The sequence below is a fragment of the Leopardus geoffroyi genome, chromosome B1 (genome assembly GCF_018350155.1).
Source record: "Leopardus geoffroyi isolate Oge1 chromosome B1, O.geoffroyi_Oge1_pat1.0, whole genome shotgun sequence".
Taxonomy (NCBI): Eukaryota; Metazoa; Chordata; class Mammalia; order Carnivora; family Felidae; genus Leopardus; species Leopardus geoffroyi.
Window position 1 is genome coordinate 70,420,991 of NC_059327.1, and position 26,510 is coordinate 70,447,500.

The 26,510-nt window shown below is 35.2% G+C and overlaps 1 protein-coding gene across 4 annotated transcripts in view; it reads right to left on the minus strand.

The window, feature by feature from the left end:
- Window positions 1-26,510, minus strand: part of GLRB (glycine receptor beta) — a 103,058-nt gene that overhangs the window by 16,343 nt on the left and 60,205 nt on the right. For all 4 annotated transcript variants that reach the window (XM_045464680.1, XM_045464697.1, XM_045464690.1 and 1 more), the window contains 4 exons: window positions 20,920-21,149; window positions 20,730-20,812; window positions 18,757-18,897; window positions 12,685-12,837 (listed from right to left, as the gene is read on the minus strand). In XM_045464680.1, coding sequence (XP_045320636.1) covers window positions 12,685-12,837; window positions 18,757-18,897; window positions 20,730-20,812; window positions 20,920-21,149 — 607 coding nt within the window. The remainder of the gene's footprint in view (window positions 1-12,684; window positions 12,838-18,756; window positions 18,898-20,729; window positions 20,813-20,919; window positions 21,150-26,510) is intronic.

A 26,510-nucleotide genomic window follows, 5' to 3' on the forward strand; every position in this document is an offset into this window, starting at 1 on the left:
AAATGCACTTTTTATTCTTAGATTTGACCACCACAGAGAATTAACAAATAGGTCAACCGAACAAAGATATACTTGGTGTTCTTGTCTCTCGCCTTGGAAGTATGGTAAGCATTATATTAGTATTAATAATCAGTTAAAACACTGAAAAATATATTCCATCAGTTGCACTGTTTTAAAGTCTCCTGAGAGGTGTCAAGTTTGTTCGGCTCTTTTTTGTGAGTATTGAAGAGCTACGAGATTCTCTACTAGAAAGAAAGGTTTCTAGCAAAATATAGTAACTTCTGCAGATAGAAACAATATTACTTAGAATGTAAAGGCTTGACAGTTATATTAATTACCCTTGGTCCTGAGGAAAACTAAGAACTAATTAATAGAGACTACATCTTAAAAGTTAATATAAGTCTCAATGTTTCTAACCTGGAAGTGGAAACTAACATAAAACCAAGATCCTATCACTTGTTGCCCGAAACTGCAATTAGTTATACCTATGGGCATTAATTTAACAAGTCATATTTCCAAGTCAATTTTTCTATTTTTAATCAAATGCTATATGTCAATCTAGCAATCAAAAACAACCTTACTTAATTCTTTGAAATAGAATATATTGACACACCATTCTCTGTGTTTCCATAGCATTTCACTTTCATCAATAACACAGGATAGATATATCAAACTGTTGTAAACTCAGTAGTATACCTGAAAATTTCCTGATATATCAGAAACTTCATGAGAAAATGGAGAATAATGGCAGATTTTAAGGGTCCTGAAAGCCCTATAATGAATTTACCATACCTGGTAGAAAATATTAAGAAACTTTAAATTTGGGGAAGAGAAATGACATTACCAAAAGAATGCTGAGTAACATTATTCTGGTAGGGATATATACAACAGACTAAGAAAGGAAAAAAATAGTAGCTGCAGAAACAAAGCACAGAACTGATGCAAAAGGATTTTGACAAGACATTTTAAAAGACTTGGTTACTGATTAAAGGAGGAAGGAAAAGATTGAGACAAAGCTCTGAAGAATGGAATAACTGGAAGAATACCCATGAAAGATGGGAAGAGGAGACGTAGGAAAGAAATGACTTTGGTATGAAAACATTGAGGTGGGTTAGAGAAAGGCCAAGAAGCATAAAACCGATGACCATGACAAGAGCATGATACACTTGAGAATGTTGTAAAAGAAAAGATTAGCCAATATTATTCAGATGGAGGTCATTTTGAAAACGCAGAAAACCTTGTGAGGAAAAGATGCTGGAATGTCAAAGAAAGCAGACCAAAGAAACAGAGAAGGGACTGTCCTTTTAAAGGAAGAATATGGCATTAAGGGTTTTCTGGGGAGAGGAGGGAGGCATTTATAATTCCAGATATTAAGTTAGAAACCATGATGGTCAATTCTATTAAGATTTTTATCATTTCAGAGATGAAAGAATAGAAATGGAGAAAAATGTGAACATCACTGTATGCCTTCTCTTCATGAAATCATATTAAAATTAGAAAATATCCATTTGCTTTTTTAATCCTAAAATAAGAAATCTGAGCAAATAATATTTCTTTGGACAAGTACTGTACCATTCACTTATATAGTCTTCAAATAAAATTACTTCACTGTTAAATAATGCATAGTGAATTTTAATAATTTATAAACCAATATAAACCAATATAAACCAATTAAACCAATTGGTTTAATAATTTATAAACCAATCAAAAGAAATTTCACTACTGGGCATCTACCCAAAGAAAATGAAAACTCTAATTTGAAAAGATATATGCATCCCTACGTTTATTGCAGCATTATTTACAATAGCCAAGATACGAAAGCCTACCAAGTGTCCAACGATAGATGAATCGTTAAAGATGAAGTGCATATACATACAATGTAACTTTACTCAGCCATAAAACAATGCCAATCTTGCCATTTGCAGCAAGAAGGATGGAGCTAGAGAGTATAATGCTAATATAATAACAAATGTCATGAACCAGTAGAGGTCAAGGAGTAAACTGCAAGTGTTTACATACCTGTCTAAACTACAAATAATTTTTATCTCACACTGCAATAAACTATCAAATTCATACATGGGGAATTGTGATTAATAAGATGAAAATTAATTTAGAAGTACTACTAAATTATATTAGCATGTTATCATTTCATAACATTTTACTCTAAGGATACGAAAAGGAAAGCTATTATTAATATCATGTGAGAATCCAAAAAAACCTTTTTGACATTTCTGTAAGAGGTCCTTATAATCCCTGAACACTGTTCTAGATGATCAGAGTATAAGGAAGAATGTGTGCATGCATGGTCTGCTAGAGGTCTGCCTTGTAACCTAAATTATTAATCTTTTTACACTTCAACTGAAAGTTACGTGTTAAAAAAACTCCCTTTTTAAAAAAATTCCCTTTTAGCAACAATTCAAGTACTATATGTACCAGAGACATGGAGTGTTATGCATAATTTACTTAAATGCAGCAAAAAATTGCTTCAATAATTACTTCCATACTCAGAGAAAGAGCTACAGACAAAACTCTGTACCTAAAATTCATAGAGGGAGCTTTCACGTTTGTTAACAATGGGAAAGGTAAATTCAAATGAGATTGGGAGAATGTTTAGCATCTTTCTTGTGTTTGTTGACCAATTAGATGTTGCCTATTCAAGTCTGCTGCCCATTTTTTAACTGGACTTTTATTTTTGGTTTTTCTGCTTTTTTTGTTTTCTTTTTGTTTTTGAGCCGTATGAGTCTTTGCATATTTTCAATATTAGCCTGTTATCAGATATATGATTTGCAATTACTTTCTTCAATTCAGTAGATTATTTTTTCATTTTATTGATGGTTTCCTTTGCTGTGCAGAAGTTTTTTAGTTTGGTATAGTCCCACTTGTTTATTTTTGCTTTTGCTAAAATCATCAAGATTGACCAAGATCTATACCAAGGAGCTTATCACCTGTTTTTTTTTCCAGATTTATGGTTTCAAGTCTTATATTCAAGTCTTTAATCCCCTTTGAGTAGGGTATAAGATAATGGTTCAGTTTCATTCTTTGGCAGGTGATTGTCCAATTTTCCAAACACTATTGAAGAGACTGCCCTTTTCCAATTATACATTCTTGGCTCACCTGTCATAAATTAATTGACATATATATATATATATTTATTTATTTATTTATTTCTGAGGTCCCTATTGTTTCACTGAACTATGTGTCTCTTTTTTACCACACTGTTCTAATTGCTACAGCTTTGTAGTATAGTTTGAAATACTGCCTCCACCTTTGCTTTGCTTTCTCAAGATTTGGGATCTTTAGTGTCCACACAAAAATTTTAGGATTATTCTATTTCTGTGAAAAATACTATTGTAATCTTGATAGAGATTCCACTGAATTTGCATATTGCTTGGAGTAGTATAGACATTTTAACAATATTAATCTTCAAATCCATGGGTATGGAATATATTTTTTCTTTATCTGCACTGTCTTCAATTTACTTCATTAATGACTTACAGTTTTCATATAGCTCTTTCACATTCTTGGTTAAATTTATTCCTAAGTATTTTATGCTTTTAATGCAATTGTAAATAGGATTGCTTTCTTAATTTCTCTGATAGTTCATAATTAGTGTAAAGAAACAACAGACTATCTTGAAATTTCACTGAATTCACTTATTAGTTCTAGCAGTATTTTGATAGAGTCTTTACAGTTTTCTGAATATAATATGTCATCTACAAGTAATGACAGTTTTACTTCTTCCTGTCCATTTTGGATGATTTTTATTTCTTTTTCTTGCCTAATGACTCTGACTAGTATTTCCAATACTATGTTAAATAAAAATAGCAAGAGTGGCCATCCTTGTCTTGTTTCTGATCTTAGAGTACTGTTGGGTATAATGTTGGCTGTGGGCTTGTCACATACGGCTTTTATTATGTTGAGGTACATTCTCTCTATATCCACTTTCTTACAAGATTTTTATTATAAGTGGATGTTAAATGTATCAAATGCTTTTTCTGCATCTATTGAGATAATCATAGGAGTTTTATCATTCATTTTGTTAATGTGGTATATCACACTGATTGATTTACAGATGTTGAACCATTCTTGTATCCCTGGAATAAATTCCACTTGATCATTGTGTATGATCTTTTTTATGTATTTTTGAAACAGGTCTGCTAATATTTGGTTGAGGATTTCTGCAGGTATATTGATCGGGGATATTGGCCTGTAATTTTATTTGTGTGTGTGTGGTATTCTTGTCTGATTTTGGTATCAGAGTAATGCTGACCTTGTAAAATATGTTTAGAGGAGTTCTTCCTTCTTCTATTGTTTGGAAGAGTTTGAGAAAAAAAAAATGATATTAATTCTTTAATGTTTGGCAGAATTCACCAGTGATGTGTCTGGTCTGGAGCTTTTGTTTGTTGAGAGGTTTCTGATTACTGATTCAATCTCCTTACTGGTAATTTTTGTTATCTGTTCAAATTTGCTATTTCATCATGATTCAGGCTTGGTAGGTTGTATAGTTTTAGGGATTTATCCATTTTGCCTCAGTTGTCCATTTGTTGGTATATAATTATTCCTAGGAGTCCCTTGGGATCCTTTGTATCCCCTGATATTAGTTGTAATGTCTCCTCTTTCTTTCCTGATTTTATTGATTTGAGTTTTCTCTCTTTTTTTTTTTTCTTGGTGAGTCTAATTAAGGGTGTGTCAATTTTGTTTATGTTTTCAAAGAGTCAGCTCTTAGTTTCATTGATCCTTTCTATTGCCTTTTAGTCTCCATTTTTTCCTACTATAATTTTTATTTCCTGCCTTCAGCTTAGTTTGGACTTCATTTGTACTTCTTTTCCTAGTTCTTTCAGATATAAAGTTAGGTTGTTTATATGAGACTTCTCTTGTTTCCTGAGGTAGGCATTTATTACTATAAACTTCCCTCTTAAAACTGCATTTGCTGCATCTATAAATTTTGATATGTTACATTTTCATTTTCATTTGTCTCAAGGTATTTTTTAATTTCTCTTTTGATTTCTATTTTTGATCCTCTGGTTGTGAAGGTGTATGTTGTTTAATCTCCAGAAACGTGCAAAATTTCCAGTTTTCTTAGTGTAATTAATTTCTAGTTTCATATTGCTGTGGTTTGGAAAACAGCTTGATGTGATTTCAATCCTCTTAAATTTATTAAAACTTATTTTGTGGCCTAACATATGATCTATCTTGAAAATTGTTCTATGTACACTTGAGAAGAATATGTATTCTGTTGCTCTTAGATTGAATATTCTGTAAGTAGCTGTTACGTACATATGCTCAATGTGCCATTTAAGACTGATGTTTATTGATTTTCTGTTGGAGTGATCTATGCATTGGTGTAAATGGGGGGGGGGGGACTAAAGTCCCCTACTATTATGGATTGCTGTCTATTTCTTCCTTTAGGTCTGGGAATATTTGCTTTATTAATTTAGGTTCTTCTATGTTGGGTGCATAAATATTTGTAAATATTATATCATCTTGTTGGATTGACCTCTTTATCATTGTGTAATGCCTTTCTTAGTCTCATTACAGTCTGTATTTAAAGTCTATTTTGTTTATATAAATATAGCTTCTCTAGCTTTCTTTTTGTTTCCATTTGCATGGAATATCTTTTTATTAAAGTAATATGATATATTAAATAGTACATTAAAGTAATATTATTTCTCTTTTAGATAAAATTATAAATATGTATAGGTTTAGTAACAGAGCTTCTAAATACCTACAGCATAATTTTATATAGTTGGAGATTTTTAACAACTCTCTCAACAATAGCTGTAAAAATAACTAGACAAAAGGCATAAAAGATGTCAACAGTACTATCAACCAACTTGATATTTACAGAACACTACATCCAAGTGACAAATGTACTTTGCAAGGGAATGTGGTATGGTTACCAGGAGATACATGCTAGGCTAGGCCATAAAAAAAAAAAAAAAAATGTCTGAATAAACAAAAAGTTTGAAATCATATTCTCTGACAAAATCAAAAAGCATTTAAATAAAATTAAAATCATTATCAGGTACTTATTAAAAGTAAATATTTGGAAATCAAACAGAATCCATGGGCCAATGAAGAAATCACAAGGTAAATTAGAAAACATTTTTAACTGAAAGAATACATCTATTTATAACTTTAAATGCTCCTGTTTAAAAAGAAAAAAGATCTAAAATCAATTATCTGAGTTTTCACTTTAAGCATCAAAGAGAGATCGAATTAAATGCAAAGTAATTAAAAAGAAGAAATTAATAAAGAGCTAAAAATCAACCAAAAGGAAAATAGAAAAAAATAAATGAAACAGTTACTGATATTTTGAAAATATCAAAAAAAAAAAAAAAGCCTTCAGCTAGAATAATCAGGAAAAAGAGAATTCACAATTTAACAATATCAAGAATTAAATCTGAAATACCACTAATAGCCAGACATTAAAAGGATAAGGGAATATTATGAAAATATTTTGTGCTAATAATTCTTGCAACTCATGTAACATCTAGAAATCAATGAATATAATTCACCAAAATAAAGAAGAAAACCCATCTAAATGTTTAAGTATATGCAGAAAAAGAATATGGCAAAATTCAGTCAAATTTAAATTCAACGAAATTTTATCATACGTGATAAAAAAAACAACTCTCAGCCAACTAGGGAAGCAAAGGAAATCTACTCAATTCAATTAAGACATCTACAAAAAATCTACAGCTACTATCACACTTAATAGTGAATGGCTGTTATTTCTACTAGAATCCGGAAGAACAATTGTCAACAATTCTATTCAACATTAAAGTAGAAATACCACAATGAGGTAAGAAAATTAAATGTTGGGGAGTATTTGAAGCAACTGGTAAGAATGCAAAATGGTACCATCTTTTTGAGAAACAGTATCTCAGTATTTTATAAAAGTAAGTGTATCTTGATATCACCTCACACCTGTCAGCATGGCTAAAATCAACAATACAAGAAACAATAAGTGTTAGGGAAAATGTGGGGGAAAACAACCCTTGTACATTGTTGGTGGGAATGCAAACTGGTACAGCTACTGTGGAAAAGAGTATGGAGGTTCCTCAAAAAGTTAAAAATAGAACTACCACTGAGTATTTACCCCAAAATTTAAAAAAACACTAATTCAAAGGAATGCATGCACCTCTGTACACACACACACACACACACACATACTATATATATATAATATATATATATATTATATATATATATAATATATATATATATTATATATATCACATATATACATGCCATGGAATATTATTCAGCCATAAAAAGAATGAAATCATCATTTGCAACAACATGGATGGAGCTAGAGATAGAGAGTATAATGCTAAGTGAAATAAATCAGTCAGAGAAAGACATCACATTATTTCACTCATATGTGGAATTTAAGAAACAAAACAAATGAGCAAAAGGAAAAAAAACAAAAGGGGGGAGAAAGAAAGAGAAAAGCAAACCAAGAAACAGACTCTTAACTATAGAGAAAAAACTGATGGTTACCAGAGGGCAGGTGGGGGGGGGGGGGGTGAAACAGGTGATGGGGATTAAAGAGTACACTCATGATGAGCATTGAGTAATATATAGAATTGTTGAAAACACTACACTGTACATCTGAAACTAATATAACACTGTACATTAACTATACTGTAATTGAAATTAAAAACTTAGTAAAAATAAAATAAAAGTTTTTCAAAAAGTAAAACATGGTTTTACTTTAAAATCCAGAAATCTTATTATCTTATTCCTGGGTATTTACCCAAGAGTAATAAAAACATATGTCCATACAGAGACTTGTACACAATTATTGAAAACAACATTTGGGTTATTTATAATAACCCAAACCTGGAAATGATCTAAATGCCCATCAACTGTGGAGTGAAAATAAACTATGAGATACTGCCCAACAATTATATGGAGTCAAATATAAACATGAGCAACAACATGGATACATCTCACAAACATAAATATATTCCTATCCTCTAGTTTTCTTTTAGTGGGTGTGGCTAGAGATAATCATCCCAACATACTGAATGATCTTAGTTGAAATTTATAATCACTAACCTCAGGAAGCCCATAATCACAGCAAGCATCGTATATTTCCCTTGTCCATTCACTACCTTCTCTCTTCAAACTCACAACAGTCTATCCTATCTCACTTGCAACTCGTGACCTTTCTTCCTATTTTACTGAGAAAACAAAATCATTCACAAGCCCCCACTACCATATCTACTTACCTATCTCTGTCTATACCTATATACTCTGCCTTCCCTCCTGATATTGAAGACCAAGGATTATTAAACTGATGCATAGGACACCCATTCAATTATGTATTGTCTAAGGCTGCCTTTAATGCTACAACAACAGATTTAGGAGTTGCACCAAAAACCATATGGCCCACAAACATAGAGTATTTACTATCTGGCCCTTCACAGGAAGAGTTTGCTGATCCCTGGGACCAATCCACTTTGTCCTCGAAAAGGCCAATCTGTCTACCTGATCTCATCCCCTCTCACTTCTCAAATTCTGCTCCTGCACTTCTTCCATCTCTCATTTTTTCCTGTGTTATTGGTTGTTTTCCTCTAAATATAAACATGCTAAGATTTTTGTCCGTCTTCAAAACAAAAACCAGAAACCCTCTCAACTCCTATTCCCACCCCAGCTATTTCCCCATTCTCTTTTTCTTTTTATAGCTGACAATCTCCAGCGTGTTGTTTCTACTGGATGCCTCTAGTTCCTCCCTAGATGCCACCGTTCTCTCTTGAAGTCACTCCAATCAAGCTTTCCTCTGTTCACTCTACAGAAACTGTTCTTATCATGGACACCAGTGACTTCTCCAGGTTAATGAATCCAATGACAATAGTTAGCCCCAAACTTACTTGATTGGCAAGCAGCTTGACCGAGCACTCCTTTAACCTAGAAATGCTTTCCCCGTTTGGCTCCTAGGAAACTACATCATACTGGTTGTTGTTCATCTTCTCAGTCTCAACGGTTTAACCTTTATATGTCCACCTGCACTCCAGTCTCCTCACGTTAAAGACCATCTATGTTCTTACAAATCTAAAGTTCTTACCTCCAGGCTTGATCTCTCTTAAAAACTCCATACTTGTATAGCCAACTATCTGATATCTCTACCTAAAAGAGATCTCAAACTTAACATGTCCAAAACCAAGCTCCTCATCTTCCCACCTTCTCAAACCTCTTTTACATGCAGCTTTTCCCATGTCACTAAGTGGTAATTTCATCCCTCTAGTTTCTCAAACAGACAAACAAAAAACAAATACAAAACCAAAAACCCTTTGAAGTCAGCTTCGATTCTACTTTCTAAAATCCTACATACAACACATCTACACATCTCTTTATCTCTACCATATCCATCATCTATTATGAGCATCTCTACCCTCTGGCTCATACCGTGATCATTTCACTTAGATTATTAAAATAGCTTCTTTTTTTTTAATTTTTTTTAACGTTTATTTATTTTTGAGACAGAGAGAGACAGAGCATGAATGGGGGGGGGGGGGTCAGAGAGAGAGGGAGACACAGAATCCGAAACAGGCTCCAGGCTCTGAGCTGTCAGCACAGAGCCCGACGCGGGGCTCGAACTCACGGATCGGACTGTGAGATCATGACCTGAGCTAAAGTCGGACTCCCAACCGACCGAGCCACCCAGGCGCCCCTAAAATAGCTTCTTAACTGATTTCCTTGCTCCCACCCATGCTCCATTTTAGTGGGTTCTAAACAAAGAGGCAAGGAGAATTTGTTAAAATGTATTTATTTTCTTATTTTTATTTATTGATTTGGGGGGAGGCAGAGAGAATTTCAAGCAAGCTCCATGCTCAGTGCAGAGCCCGACATGGGGGAGCTCAATCCCACGACCCTGGGATCGTGACCTGAGCTAAAATCAAGTCTGATGCTCAACTGAATGAGCCACCCAGGTGCCCTGAGATCTGTTAAAATTTAAAGCACATCCTGCGGGAAAAGCCCTCAAGGGCTTCCCATTTCACTTTGAATAAAAGCCAAAATAATCAGAATGCCTTAGGACATATTACACAGTCTCCTCCCTTTTGCTGTCTTTCTGACATCACCCTTTCACTTATTCTGATCCAACCACACTGGCTTTCTTGGTGTTCCCAAAGTACTCCACACATGCTCCTGCCATAGGAATGCTGGCCTTGATGATCACTAACCCAGCCCATTCTTTCCTAGATATCCACCGTGATTTATTTCTTTACCTCCATCACATCTTTACCCAATATCACTTCTCTTTCAACAGTTCCCTACAAGCAGGCTGCTGTCCCTGAACTCTCTGTCCTTATGTCACTATCTTTCTACATTCCCGGACATTAGGACTTTTTTTTTTTAATTGAAGTGTAGTTGACATACAATGTTATATTGGTTCCAAGTGTACAACAGAGTGATTCAGCAATTCTATACACTGCCCAGTGCTCACCATAATTACGTACAGTCATCATCTGTCACCACACCTTGTTATTACAATATAATTGACTATATCCCCTATTTTGTACTTTCCATTTCCATGACTTGTTTTATAACTGGAAGTTATACATCACCGTCTTATGTATCATATATTGTACTTATTTGATGTCTGTTTCTTTCCAAAAGAAATACATACTCATTGAGGCTTAGAGGTTTTCTTTTGTTTAATCTATTTTATTAACTATCTCTTAGCTATTTACTTTGTTAGCTATGTGCCCATCTCTTGAAAATTGCTTAGTACACAGTTGGCACACACTAGATACTTGCTGAATGAATCAAGAGCGCAAAAGTGCTTTACAAAGTGTAAAGTAATGTATACATGTGGCATATTATTAACTCCTGAATGTGTAATAAGCACTTTACACTCATATTTTCAGTTCTCCAAGTAACCAACCCCTTGAGTATTTTTTGATCCCTATTGACATTTCAACAGAGTATGTTTAGAGAGGTTAGATCTGTTTGTTATCTAAATTGTCACAATTTAGACAGAGAGCAGGAATTGAAATCCAAGTTGAACTCGAGGGACTGACTTTCAACCATGAAATACTTCTGCTCCATACAACAGGTCTACTGGACGTTAAGTGGACAGCTCAGGGACCTTATGTCAGAACTCCTGCAATAGATGGGGATTTACAGAGAAAAATCCTTCAAGGACATATCAGGGATTTAAGTGTCTCCAGAGTACTCTTGAAAGTCTGACATTTCAATTTATATTGGTGCATAAGAGTAAGATATTTATAATAAGCAAAAAATTGACTACTTGGGGGAAATGGGTGATATTTTTGACAAGTCTAAGAATACAAATCTAGTTTTCCAGTAGTTTTATTCTCAGTACAACATACTACATAGTTAATTCTCATCCCCTAAATGAATTAATCTAGGAGTTGCCATTGTCTTCATTATACATACATAACCACTAGGATGAAATCTCCTACATTTTTGGTCATTAAGATGTAGATTTGGTCTCTGTGGCTTTTATTAAATGTAAATCATCAAATGTCTTATTCAAGTAAAACTGTCATTTTCATTGCTTCTTTCCTGGTTTTCTACTCTTTAAAATCTGTATTTCATTTAATTCCCCTAACAAGTCTGGGGGGAGATTTGCACAAAGCCTTTTTGATGGAAATAAAAAATAAAATGCTGCAAGCAATCAGTCACCAAGAGGTCAGATATACCACAGCCCTACCTATATAAGTTCCAGGTGAAAGTCAGAGAACACACACACACACGGACGCGCACACACACACACACACACACACACACACAAGGTAATGAAACATTTTAAAACATTCCAAACAATCAAAATTTGTTGTAACAAAATCCTTATTTTCAAGATTATTCACTTCACCCACTAGAAGGGCTCTTGATTACTTCACAAAGCAAAGACTTTTTCACCCCTATACAGACACAATTTTAAGACTGGCTAATGATGTTTCTATGTGACAGAGCATTAACAATAACAAATAAGAGAGCATAGATAACCAGCTCTTCTTCTCCCTAGCCACTCCTGATGATACAGCACACAGTATCCGATGTTTAAAAACATGATGCAAAGATGGGGCGCCTGGGTGGCTCAGTTGGTTAAGTGTCCAACGTCAGCTCAGGTCACGATCTCACGTTTCATGGGTTCAAGCCCCACATCAGGCTTTGTGCTGACAGCTCAGAGCCTGGAGCCTGCTTCGGATTCTGTGTCTCCCTCTCTCTCTGCTTCTCTGTCTCTGTCTCTCTGTCTCTCAAAAATAAACATTAAAAAAAACTTAAAAAAAAAAGAAAATGATGCAAAGTCATTCCCCAGTGAAGAGCATGAGATAGTATAAAATATCACTGAGAAAGATTCCCATCAATATAGTTTTGTTTTTAAGTCTGGCACTATTGCGGCTTTTAGACTTTAGTGACCTGTGGAAATCACTTCTTAATAATTATTTCACAAGAGTCAAAGTTAGACAGACCAGCTATTTAAAATACCCAAAGACATGAAAGAAGAAAAAAAACTTAGTTTAATTATTGACTGCATAAACACTGAGAAAATACAGTGCGATGTCAGTTTTGAAGGGAGTCTAAAAAAAGAAAAGAAAAAGGTTGCCTTCAATTCAACAGTTCTGTTTGAAAATAGTTGATTACACAGTTAGGCAAGGACATAACCCACGTCAGACATCGAGAGAGAAGCACAGAACGTTTTACCCAGGGGCACTCTGGCAGCGCTTGCATCCGGGTTGATCCAGAAGGAAAGCCAGGAGAGAACCACTATCAGCAGGGTGGGGGCATAGACACCCATCATGTAAAACCCGACCTGTCTCCTCAGGGTGAAGATGACTTCCACACACGTGTAGTACCCTTTCAGAAACAAACATGTTAGAAATATGAGGGGCTCACCCACGTGCAACTGCAAAAATCAACGATGTACCTATAAACTGTAAGTCACTTCCATTTGAGGCAGTTTCACAAAGTAAACTCAGAAAAAGATTTTTTTTTCTATAAATATATAATTCATTTGATGCGAAAGGTTGACATTATGGGACCTGTCTCACCTGACCTTTCACAACTTTATTATGGCATCGAGAAATAGATACCACATGCTATGCCACTATGTCAACATCTCAGCTTTTAAGTCTTTGTTCAGAGAATTCGCAATGAACTTAAACTTTTCATTACCCATGGGTCCTCTCAGAGCAATTGATCTAAAGGAGTCATATAGGGAGCAGTAAATCAAAGTGGAACAAGTCTAAAAAGAAACACTCCACGACTACACATTGTCAGTATAATTTTTCAGCTACATGTACCACTTCTTATCTAGAAAGTATGGCAGTCTTCAATAACTCCTATGCGTACTTAAACCTTAAAAGTTAAGAGTATTGGAAGTAAATGTTAGCAGCAATAAGAAATATGTGTTTTCAATCTATGTAGATAAAAAATTATAAAGGGCAAATATCCAACGTTCCTCTCAATTCTCTCCTCCGCTCTAGACCCTCAAGCATGCTTTATGAGGCAGAGGACCTCATTTTCACAAGCGGAGACAAATGCGGAAATTGCATTACAGCATAATTCTAGAGATGCCATGACACTACTAGTCCCCCGGATTAATCACAAATTATGGGCAGCCTCATAATAGCCTTTGCTGACTTGAGAAACAAAATAAGTGACAAAATATTCTCCTAGCACTGGAATAGAAGACACACTTCTAGATGTTTGAGACTATTTTTTTAAATGCTTTAGTTCTTTCAGTTAGCAAATTAAATATAATATTTAATGCGTACAGTCTTAATTTTGATAAAATTGTCGTTAGCCATTCAAACAAAAGCAAGGTTATGTGCAAATACCAGAAAGTTAAAATATCTCCAGTTGTGTTCAGCTTAAACCTTGTTATTTTAAAATGTGGAAATATATAAATGAATGATAAATGAACACATAAAATAATTGTGGGGAAAGGCCAATATTGCTTTTTACTATTTTAAATTTTAAAAGAAATATTTATCTGATTTTCCTAGTTAGGAAGGATATATACACTTCTGGCACTAGAACAGTCTTCATTTTTATTCATTAATGGTATTTATGGCAATAGTGGCACAATTAAAGAATGTTAAATAAAAGAATGGCTATTCACGTCCTCTTATTAAATAACTTAGATTAGAACCCTATCTTTTCCCCAGTGTGAATTATAATCATCGCCACCTCTGAGAGATTAGAAACATATTAGGGCTAAATATGTAACAAAAATAAAGAGTTGATTTGAACTGCAGTAAATTCTACTTATGCCAAATGTTTCCATATTATATCAGAAAACAAAACAAAATGCAGAATGTTTGTCTCTTTTTTTAATTTTAATTTCATTAAAACCAGGCAATTAATTTAAATTGTGCATAGGTTTTAAAAAGATGCAAAAGGTCAAATAATGAAACCTCCTCCCTTTTCTGTTCCCCACCACTCATCTTAACTTCCTGCCTGGACAAACAAGAACATATGTTTCTAACTAACAATTATGTGCAAAATTTCCAAAATAGAATCTTTTAAAAGTCCCATTTTCTGCAATTAAGAGGCTCCCAGTACTTCTTAAAAGTGGTTCTAAAGTACCCGGCTTTGCAATAGCATCACTTACTCAATTTAATTTTACATTTACCTAGCACATGTGAGATAGGGAATGACATACATGTGCTTATCACATTTTTAAATTTATTTTTTTACTGTTTTTTCATTTCAAATTTTTATTTAAATTCTAATCTGTTAACATACAGTACAATATTCATTTCAGGAGTAGAATTCAGTGATGTATCACTTACATACAATACCCAGTGCTCAACACAAGTGCCCTCCTTAGTACTCATCACCCATCTAGCCCATCCCCCCACCCATTATCTCTCGGTTTGTTCTCTATCTTTAGTAGTCTCTCACTGCATATTTTTAGGTAACCTGAATTGTCACAAACATTACAACACTTTACTATGGAGTTGCTCACTTTGAAATGAACTTTTGCATTCCATCTCATCATATTTAATTGGCAGCCTAAATAACAGAAACCCTGTACTCTGAAGCAAGTTTCCACCCCCTCCTTTTATGAAGGCACCCACTAGGGGAGCTTCCCAAGACTTGGATGAATTTGGCAATAAAATACATGCTTGGATATTATAGTGATTTGCTCCATAAACTTTTATGAGAAACATTTCTTGATCTTTTTTGATCTTTTCCTAGTACTGTTACATTTATGAGAGGCAGGTGGGCAGCTAATTGATATAAATGTTCATTGGCAAATTCAATTTACTTTCTATTTCCTGTGGGGTTTTATTTCATTATTATTCACCTAGGCTTGCAATTTAAGTATTTTTCATACTTGTTTTCCCATATATTTCTCCTTTGTAACATCTACAATTATAAAAAACCTGTAACTTTTAATAAAGTTAAAGCTAAATTATTATTTCTGATTATTTCTGTACAAGTTAAAGAACATATTGTTCATCATTCTATGTATGTTGCTATCTATATCTTTTTCATTATTCTACATTATTAAGCATCCCATATATTTAGAAGTTTCTTTATTTCTTTTATTTAAAAAATTATGTTTATTTATTTTTGAGAGAGAGAGAGAAAGATAGAGACAGAGCACGAGTGGAGGAGGGGCAGAGAGAGAGGAAGACACAGAATCTGAAGCAGGCTCTAGGCTCTGAGCTGTCAGCACAGAGCCTGACGAGGGGCTGGAACCCACGAACCACGAGATCATGATCTGAGCCTAAGTTGGACACTTAACTAAGCCACCCAGGCGCCCCAGAAGGCTCTATATTTCTAAGTACATTTCTAAATATCCAAATATTAAATATATTTTACTAATAGTCATATGATGATGCATGTAAACACTGATGATAAAGCATGCTTACTGAAACATAGTAAATGACAATTATTATGATGTTAGAAATAAGTTTTTTTTAGGGGGGAGGGTGCCTGGGTGGCTTGGTCAGTAAAGTGTCCAACTTTGGTTCAGGTCATATCTCATGGCTGTGAGTTCAAGCCCCACATCAGGCTCTGTGCTGACAGCTCAGAGCCTGGAGCCTGCTTCCAAATCTGTGTCCCTCTCTCACTCTGCCCCTCCCCCACTCATTCTCTCTCTCTCTCTCTCTCTCTCTCTCTCTCAAGAATAAATAAACAACATTTTAAAAATTTTTAAATAGAAATAAGGGTGTTTTTTTTTTATTTTCTGTAGCTAATGAGAGTTCAGTGACTTATTTACAATAATTCAAAATATACCACAAAATCTTTACTTATTATAATCTGAAGTAATCTCTCAACTACTCTCCAGCACATCTTATTTTCTTCTTAAAACTAAAATAAATTATTTTGCTTATGTGTGTACTATACCAGAATACATATGTACAAAAGGGCAGGGATCTTGCCTTTATTCCTTGCTGCATCCCCAAAAGGAGACTTTTAGATATAGGGCTTAAGATGTAGGGCTTAAAGGTGAAAAAACAAATATCCCAGGATTTTCAATGCTATGTCATCATTTTATGCTATTACATAAAATCAGAAATAAAATTACCAGTTTTATTTTCATCTTTTAGATGAAATTTAAAATTTCACTAGGGTCTATTTCAAATTTCCTAAAACAATTTAGAGACTATTCATTTTGAAATGTTAAGCATATAATCTAGATGTGGGTAACTATTTGCAGTGCATAATGGGACTGACTCCACAGGTAGGGTAGCAATACCAGACTCACTATTCCAGTGCTCCACCTAGATAAGTGTCTTTGCTTTATTGTCCTAACATGTAAAATAGGGAGAAGAAAAGTATCGAAGTCATGGCATTGTTGTGAGGATTAAGATACAGAATTCCTGGGGCGCCTGGGTGGCGCAGTCGGTTAAGCGTCCGACTTCAGCCAGGTCACGATCTCGCGGTCCGTGAGTTCGAGCCCCGCGTCGGGCTCTGGGCTGATGGCTCAGAGCCTGGAGCCTGTTTCCGATTCTGTGTCTCCCTCTCTCTCTGCCCCTCCCCCGTTCATGCTCTGTCTCTCTCTGTCCCAAAAATAAATAAAAAAAAAACGTTGGAAAAAAAAAAAAAGATACAGAATTCCTGTAGACTACTTAAAATAATGCCTGACATACAGCAAGAAATCAAAGAGCTATGTACTTAATATGTGCTTCTACACAACAATCCCAAAACGCTGCTTCTTGGCTTTCAAGCTTATTTTTTTCATTACTAGGTGAGCTGTAAACGTTTCTAAACACTGTAGCTCATTTCCTTAATTTGAGTGAGTACCAAGAAGAGGAACACTATGCTTCGTGCAGTCGCCGACCTCGAACTGCCTGGAACATTCGGTAAATCACTCAGTCACCCTGCTCTTCAGTTATTTTATGTGTTAAATAAAGAAGCTGCCTCAGAATTGTCAGTTATTTTATGTGTTAAATAAAGAAGCTGGCTCAGAATTGTCAATAAGATCACTTCCATATCTAGCAGTCCGTGTATCTATGACTTCTTCACTGAGTACTTTGGTGGTCAAATTTTTAAGAGCTTTCAGGTTTTCCTTTTAAAAACCTTCATAAATTCTTTCGCAGTGCACTTCCTTATTATCTCTCCCGTTCTAAAATATATAAGCTTTATAAGAGAAGGAACTCCTTATATATAAATGCTATATAAGCTGTTAACTTATGTGAAAGTAAACAACACATGTTTAAACTAACTCTATCTCCAAGTTGCTTAAGTGTTGCGTTTATTGTAGCACTGTAAATATGCAAATGTTCACTCTACCTTTTTTAATATTATATTTGTCTTTGATGATGTCACGATGACAGCATTTTTGCTCAAACATCTGATCTTTCTGAATTCTACAGAATTATACTATACATGTTTTATTTTTGCAAGCCAACATAAATGTTGCAATAAATTTAAACTTTTATTGTATCTATTTCTGAATATCTTCATCATATCTTTGTTTACTTCCTGAAAATTAGAAATTGTATGGTAATTTACAAGTTGAAATGATAATTTGAAATAATAGTTTGATATAATGATCAAAATTCAATCATCTTTTTATGTATTTTACTAAGAGAAACAATGTTATTATATTTAATATCTAAAACTCTCTGTAACTATCAGTTGTGACTCAAAGGTTGAATATGAATCATATTATTAAAGTATTGATTAGTATTATATTTTTATTTTTGCAAAGTTTGAGGTAATTTAATGAATGAGGTTAATTTGTTGTGCTTTTCGCAATTAACTGCTCCATAACGTATGCCAAGAATATTATACAGGGAGTGTTCACTGATGTCTAGTTATTTCCTAGACATGCTATTGATTCCTGCACAGCATAAAGATCAGTGCTTTGTAAAACTAACAATATGGCTCAACCAACATCTAAAACCTGCCTAAAAGACAAGAGACAAATGTATATGGATTATATCGATCAAATCCATAATGTTTGGCCCCCAAATGAATCTTGCCAGAAGCAGAGTTTCTTCAATACTTAAGCAAACCATTGCTTGGGAGAGTTCATATTACTAAAATAAAAAATTGAAAACCTCTTGTTATCTAGAATTACATAAAGAAAAGCAAAACTAGAATAAAATTTTTTAAGAACTTTAGTAAATGTAATTTTATGAAAGATTTAAATATGTAATTTAAGTATATGGATATATGATAAACTACTTATAAATACTGAACTTTCTTTTAAACTAAGTTTTTTTCTATCCTGTTCCTAGCATATATTAAAATTAAAATTAATCTTTGAAATATGACTTAGTTTTGTTTAATTCAAAGAATATTACTTACCAGTGCCTTTATAGTATTTTGTACAGTTACCATATTCGATATCTTCCTTTTTAATATCAAACTGAGGCAATGCAATTTTTTCTAACTGAACAGGATCCCCTGATTGCCAGATAAACCGTAAATCATCAGTTGTGTAGCCAACTATAAACAAAAGTAAATAAATAAAAATATTAGTTTGGAATATGATTATTAATACTTTTAAATATTTTAATAGTCCAATTATTAAATTCAGCAACGGTAAGATCATAGGCCTTACTTATATAAAATTTTTGTTAAAAATGTGAAGAGATAAAATCTATGGCCATTAATGAAATTATTAGCACAAATTTACAGATAGTTAGTTGGCTTAAAGAAAGAATAAGCTAAAATATTTAGCATATTGCAGTTACAATCCTACGGCATCATATGTAGTAGCACATTTCTCTACATCAAAATTCTGAACTGTCGTTGATAAAGAGTAGTGAATAAGTCATTCTAGCTTTTTTGCATATCTACATTCACAACTGTACAATATGCTACCTGGAAATTAAAAAACAACAAAAAACATTTAAGCACGAAATCACCTATATTTTTGAAGACATGACCACAAACTGCCCTGAAGGAGTTGCATGGCCACAGGAAAACAGTAAAACAACCTCTCAAGTGGACAGTGTTACAGCAGAGGCTGAAGCACACATTTTGGGCTTAGGTAATATGGCTACAATTCAAGGATCCTATAGAGTTTTACAGCACAGAGTAGCCTACCATTCAACTCTTAAAGTGTATGGATTTTCCAAAGCCATATTTCAGTGCATCTGGTAATAGATTTGAATGTAAATAGTTAAAATTTCCTACACAAATACATACTGACACACAGGTATACACTGTACAACACATTCACAAAAATGTACATACACACACTTACATCTACAAAATCCCTTTTTATACTTAGAAAGCAACCGATATTGTTCAAATGTAGGATCAAACTTCAGTACACTTAAAACAACAACAAATAACCACAAAGTAACTTTAAAGCACATCATCTAGCAAGTATATATACGATATTTTCCAAGGCTATCACTCTTTATTTTTTGCTGAAATAGCTCACGGTATATAGGTATTCAGGCTAAGGATTCCTTGTGTTAGTGTTCATTTTTCAAGTTTTATGTCCCACTTTTATTTTCAAAAGATAAGCATCATAGTGAATTAATATATTTTAAAGGTAAATAATCATTTCAATAATAATTTCAATTAATATACTTTATACCTTAATATAGTGCACCCTTCATAAACTGAAAAACATATGATCATAGAAACACAAAAATTCCAATGTTATCGAAAAAATTTTTACACATCCAAAGAAAATGACTATTTGGCAGGATTTAGAGACAGTTTTTCAATGTTTTCAAATTTTCTGCTCTGAACACGTGATTTTAACAGCAGAACAGTTGTTAAGACATCATTTTTTTTTCATTTATTTTACTTACTTTTTAAAATGTTTATTTATTTTTGGGAGAGAGAGACAGACAGAGCGCGAGTAGGGGAGGGGCAGAGAGAGGAAGACACAGAATCCGAAGTAGGCTTCAGGCTCTGAGCTGTCAGCACCAAGCCCAACATGGGGCTCAAACTCACTAGCAGTGAGATCAGGACCTGATCTGAAGTCAGATGTTTAGCCGACTGAGCCACCTAGGTGCCTCATCATTTACTTTAATTATGATACTAATTTCAAACGAAGTTGGTAATTATAAGAAGTTAGAAGTATACACCTACGTAACTGAAAGTAAAACTAGTACCAAAGGGATCTGTCTTAGTAATGATTACAGTAAAAGAATAATTATAATTTTCCTAAATAAATTATTTTACTATTTGTAATCAAAAGCATCAGTTTTATCATTGTTATCCAAGATATTAGTAGAATGTATTGTCTAGAGATTTTAAACATATAGTCACATATAGATTTTATGCTATAGTCACTTTGGGTCTCATTTACATACAGCTCTCCAGCTGCATCTTGCAACGCTGTGTATCCATGGGAAACAAGGTCAAGTCCAAAGGGCAGGAAAGAGTAATAGATAACCTGAAAGTAGAAACAGAGGTCTTAGAAGTTGCTTAACATGTTTCTCTGTGATACACTGACTTAAAATATATATATACATGTATAAATGTACAAATATTAACAAGTACCTCATGCTGACAAGAACATCTCCATCACGAAAAATAAATAGAAGGATATTTTCCTGGGTCACATCATGAAAATTGGCACTTTTTTCATTTGCAAAAAATAAGTCAGGTTTCCACAGACACTTGTACATCGTGGGATCCACTGTCAGTGCATCTGAACCCCGAAAATCACTAGGGAGCTTCAACCTGGGATCGTTCCATTTTTGTCTCAAGAAGATGTTAACTCTATAGTCCTGGGGGGAAAAAAATGTGTGCGTGTGGGTGTTTATTGCTATTTGAAAGACATGCTCAGCACCAGAATAAAAAGGGTTTCAGTGCTTAGCAGCACCAATATTTTTGGTCTTGTAACATCAACCAGGAGCAAAACAGTTTGGTCACTAAATAAAAAGAGCAGTCTAAAAAGACCCTTGTGTCTCTATAGATATTCCAGCAGCACTTGCTAGCTCCAACATCAGAATGTAAGTTTACCAATAATTGCTTTACCTTTATACAAATGCCAGTTCTGCCAGTTGGGTAAGTGGTGTTATAAAAACCTGAAACTGCTAAATATTACCATTAATCTTCCCCCCCCCCAACACACCAAAAAAAGAATAAAATTTAATTAAAAATAGATGACAAGTAGGTGAGGGGATGGACTAAATGGGGAAGGGGCGTTAAGGAGGACACTGGTTGGGATGAGCACTGGGTGTTAGACATAAGTGATGAATTACTGAATTCTATTCCTGAAATCATAAATACACTGTATGTTAACTTTGATTTAAATCAAAATAATAATAATAGCAAAACAAAACAAAATAAACAACAACAAAAAAGCTTCAGGTTATTAATCAATATATGTGTATATTGTGTCAATATACCTAAAATAATTTTTTTTCTTTTTTGCTTATGAAATGTGCCTTTCCAACACTCACTGCTTTATGCTTAATGCCCATCTTTAATTACTCTTACTCCTATACCTCAATAAAGCTAAAAAACAAAAGGAGAGTAAAGAAAAATATTTCTCCTGGCCTTTTACTAGTTAGCAAACTACAAAAATAATATATATGTGTATATAAAACATATACATTATATAATATTATGTATATATGTATATAACACACATATATACATATGTTTACCTAAGAAGGAAAAAGAAAAACTGTCTTTGAAGATTCATACATGTACAATTATAGGGAGAATTTAAGATAGTCAAATGAGATTTGAATTGGACGCAAAACAGGTACATCAAAATTTGTAAATGTTGTATTTTATTTAACTATAGTAGAAAAATGTTTTGAAATCTACTAAATAGCTGATTATTTTACTTGAGTTTTTTGTCTATCTCCTAAAATTTTTATCTTAAAACTTTGTAAAAACTGAATTATGTCAAGACATAGATTTTAAGAGTATGTGCACTAGGAACAAGTTTAATACCTTAATACATTTTATTATCTGCCAGTTAAATGGGGTTCTAGCACAAATCAGGTTGTTAGTATGTATGAACTTAACATTGAGCATCATGCTCACATCTTTTGATTTTAATTGTATATACTATACTCAGAATGTGCACAAAAGTGTCCAAAGCATAAATTGCATTGGGCTTCAGCTTCCTTATTTTCAATCATTCAAAATTCACAAAATACTATCTATCCATATAGTCTTTTGATATTATCAAAATGAATGAAATCATAAACTTCAAATCAAAATCCAAAATAATTAACTAGGAAGAGGTTATAGATCATCTTTTACTAAATAATAAGACCTAATAGATTTCTATAAAACATAAATGTACATGCTTTACATATGTGTAAAATATAAAATAAAGCATAAGCAAGGAGCAATCTGAGACATTTTACTTTCTCATATGATCTTCAGACTGTATAGTAATTGTAGAAGGGTAAAGGCACACAGTAACAATATCCACACACTGAAGTACAGAGAGTAAAATAAGATTTAACCTACCTATATCTCACAGCTACTCTAAACTTAAGGTTTCTAAAGGCTTCAACATATATAACACAAATGGTTTCTTAAAAATCATATGCAGATGGTTTCAGAGTGTCAAAGGCAAATAAACCAAGGATTATATAAGCAGGGTGCCTGGGTAGCTCAGTCAGTTAAACATCCAACTTCAGCTCAGGTCATGTTCTCACTGTTCATGGGTTCCAGCCCCACGTTGAGCTCTGTGCTGACAGCTCAGAGCCTGGGGCCTGCTTTGGATTCTGTGTCTCCGTCTCTCTCTGCCCCTCCCCCTCCCCTGCTGGAGCATGCGTGCGCTCTCTCTCTCTCCCTCCCCCGACACGCCTCTCTCAAAAGTAAATAATATACACTAAAAAAAAGGATTATATAGGCTGACACTGAACTTATCTGCACCATTGGGGGCGGGGGAGGGGGAGGTAACATTTATCTTATTAAATGAACATGGAATTAAGGAGGGAATAAGGAGGCCAAGGACTCTAGAAAACAAAGAGTTATGTTGCACAGCTACATAAACTGTTTGTTAAAATATATGCATATCTTAAAATTCATAATGGGATTTAACTGCTTTATATCTGACTGTGGTTGTCACGACTACAAGAAATAACTCAAACTCATCCAAGACAAAGGCTTCTCACCATCACGTGGTGACACTTCCAGCAGAAGTAATGCTCTTCCCACCCCAAGTTTTTATCCATTCCAGGCAAACATCCGTGGCCCTCCCCTTTAAAAGGCATACACATTAGGTTCAATTATTTTCTAATAAAATAACAATTATGCTACCTTCACTAAGCGCATGGTTGACATAGACTTGTCATGACTTTGAGCACTTATGAGTATTCATATTATTTGCTAAAAAGCTTCCTTGAAATGATCAGCTAAAATTATTGGTATTCTAAAATTACACACACTAAAACTATTTTATTACTTTCTTTATGTTCTATGTCTTGTCAAAAGGTAATTCATCAAAAACCACATCTTTAAATTTCTATGTTTAAAATGTGCATTCACAAGGGGAGGGAAGATGGCGGCGTAGGAGGACGCTGGGCTCACCGCGCGTCCTGCTGATCAATTAGATTCCACCTACACCTGCCTAAATAACCCGGAAAACCGCCAGAGGATTAGCAGAACTGAGTCGCCGGAGCCAAGTGCAGACGAGAGGCCCACGGAAGAGGGTAGGAAGGGCGGCGAGGCGGTGCATGCTTCACGGACTGGCGGGAGGGAGCCGGGGCGGAGGGGCGGCTCGCAGTCCAAGCAGAGCCCCGGAGTCTGGCTTGCAAAAGCCGAGGGGCCTGACAGACTGTGTTCCCACAGCAAGCGCGACTTAGCGTCTGGGAGGTCATAAGTTAACAGCTGTGCTCAGAAAGCGGGAAGGCTGGAGGACAAAGGGAGGGAGAGCTGCTGAGCCCCCGAACGACAGAGCTCAGTTTGGTGGGGAACAAAGGCGCTCGCCAGCGCCATCTCCCCTGCCCATCTCTCAGCCAAAATCCCAAAGAGAACCAGTTCCTGCCAGGGAACTTGCTCGCTCCGCGCAAACACCCAACTCTGTGCTTCTGCGGAGGAGCCAAACCTCCTGCAGCGGGTCTGACTCCCTCCCGCTGCCACAGGGCCCCTCCTGAAGTGGATCACCTAAGGAGAAGCAAGATAAGCCTGCCCCTCCTGCCCCTGTGCACCTTGCCTACCCACCCCAGCTAATACGCCAGATCCCCAGCATCACAAGCCTGGCAGTGTGCAAGTAGCCCAGACAGGCCACGCCACCCCACAGTGAATCCCGCCCCTAGGAGAGGGGAAGAGAAGGCACACACCAGTTTGACTGTGGCCCCAGCGGTGGGCTGGGGGCAGACATCAGGTCGGACTGCGGCCCCGCCCACCAACTCCAGTTATACACCACAGCACAGGGGAAGTGCCCTGCAGGTCCTCACCACGCCAGGGACTATCCAAAATGACCAAGCGGAAGAATTCCCCTCAGAAGAATCTCCAGGAAATAACAACAGCTAATGAGCTGATCAAAAAGGATTTAAATAATATAACAGAAAGTGAATTTAGAATAATAGTCATAAAATTAATCGCCGGGCTTGAAAACAGTATACAGGACAGCAGAGAATCCCTTGCTACAGAGATCAAGGGACTAAGGAACAGCCACGAGGAGCTGAAAAACGCTTTAAATGAAATGCAAAACAAAATGGAAACCACCACAGCTCGGATTGAAGAGGCAGAGGAGAGAATAGGTAAACTAGAAGATAAAGTTATGGAAAAAGAGGAAGCTGAGAGAAAGAGAGATAAAAAAATCCAGGAGTATGAGGGGAAAATTAGAGAACTAAGTGATACTCTAAAAAGAAATAATATACGCATAATTAGTATCCCAGAGGAGGAAGAGAGAGGGAAAGGTGCTGAAGGGGTACTTGAAGAAATCATAGCTGAGAACTTCCCTGAACTGGGGAAGGAAAAAGGCATTGAAATCCAAGAGGCACAGAGAACTCCCTTCAGACGGAACTTGAATCGATCTTCTGCACGACATATCATAGTGAAACTGGCAAAATACAAGGATAAAGAGAAAATTCTGAAAGCAGCAAGGGGTAAACGTGCCCTCACATATAAAGGGAGACCTATAAGACTCGTGACTGATCTCTCTTTTGAAACTTGGCAGGCCAGAAAGAATTGGCATGATATCTTCAGTGTGCTAAACAGGAAAAATATGCAGCCGAGAATCCTTTATCCAGCAAGTCTGTCATTTAGAATAGAAGGAGAGATAAAGGTCTTCCCAAACAAACAAAAACTGAAGGAATTTGTCACCACTAAACCAGCCCTACAAGAGATCCTAAGGGGGACCCTGTGAGACAAAATACCAGAGACATCACTACAAGCATAAAACATACAGACATCACAATGACTCTAAACCCGTATCTTTCTATAATAACACTGAATGTAAATGGATTAAATGCGCCAACCAAAAGACATAGGGTATCAGAATGGATAAAAAAACAAGACCCATCTATTTGCTGTCTACAAGAGACTCATTTTAGACCTGAGGACACCTTTAGATTGAGAGTGAGGGGATGGAGAACTATTTATCATGCTACTGGAAGCCAAAAGAAAGCTGGAGTAGCCATACTTATATCAGACAAACTAGACTTTAAATTAAAGGCTGTAACAAGAGATGAAGAAGGACATTATATAATAGTTACAGGGTCTATCCATCAGGAAGAGCTAACAATTATAAATGTCTATGCGCCGAATACCGGAGCCCCCAAATATATAAAACGACTACTCATAAACATAAGCAACCTTATTGATAAGAATGTGGTAATTGCAGGGGACTTTAACACCCCACTTACAGAAATGGATAGATCATCTAGACACACGATCAATAAAGAAACAAGGGCCCTGAATGAGACATTGGATCAGATGGACTTGACAGATATATTTAGAACTCTGCATCCCAAAGCAACAGAATATACTTTCTTCTCGAGTGCACATGGAACATTCTCCAAGATAGATCATATACTGGGTCACAAAACAGCCCTCCATAAGTTTACCAGAATTGAAATTATACCATGCATACTTTCAGACCACAATGCTATGAAGCTTGAAATCAACCACAGAAAAAAGTCTGGAAAACCTCCAAAAGCATGGAGGTT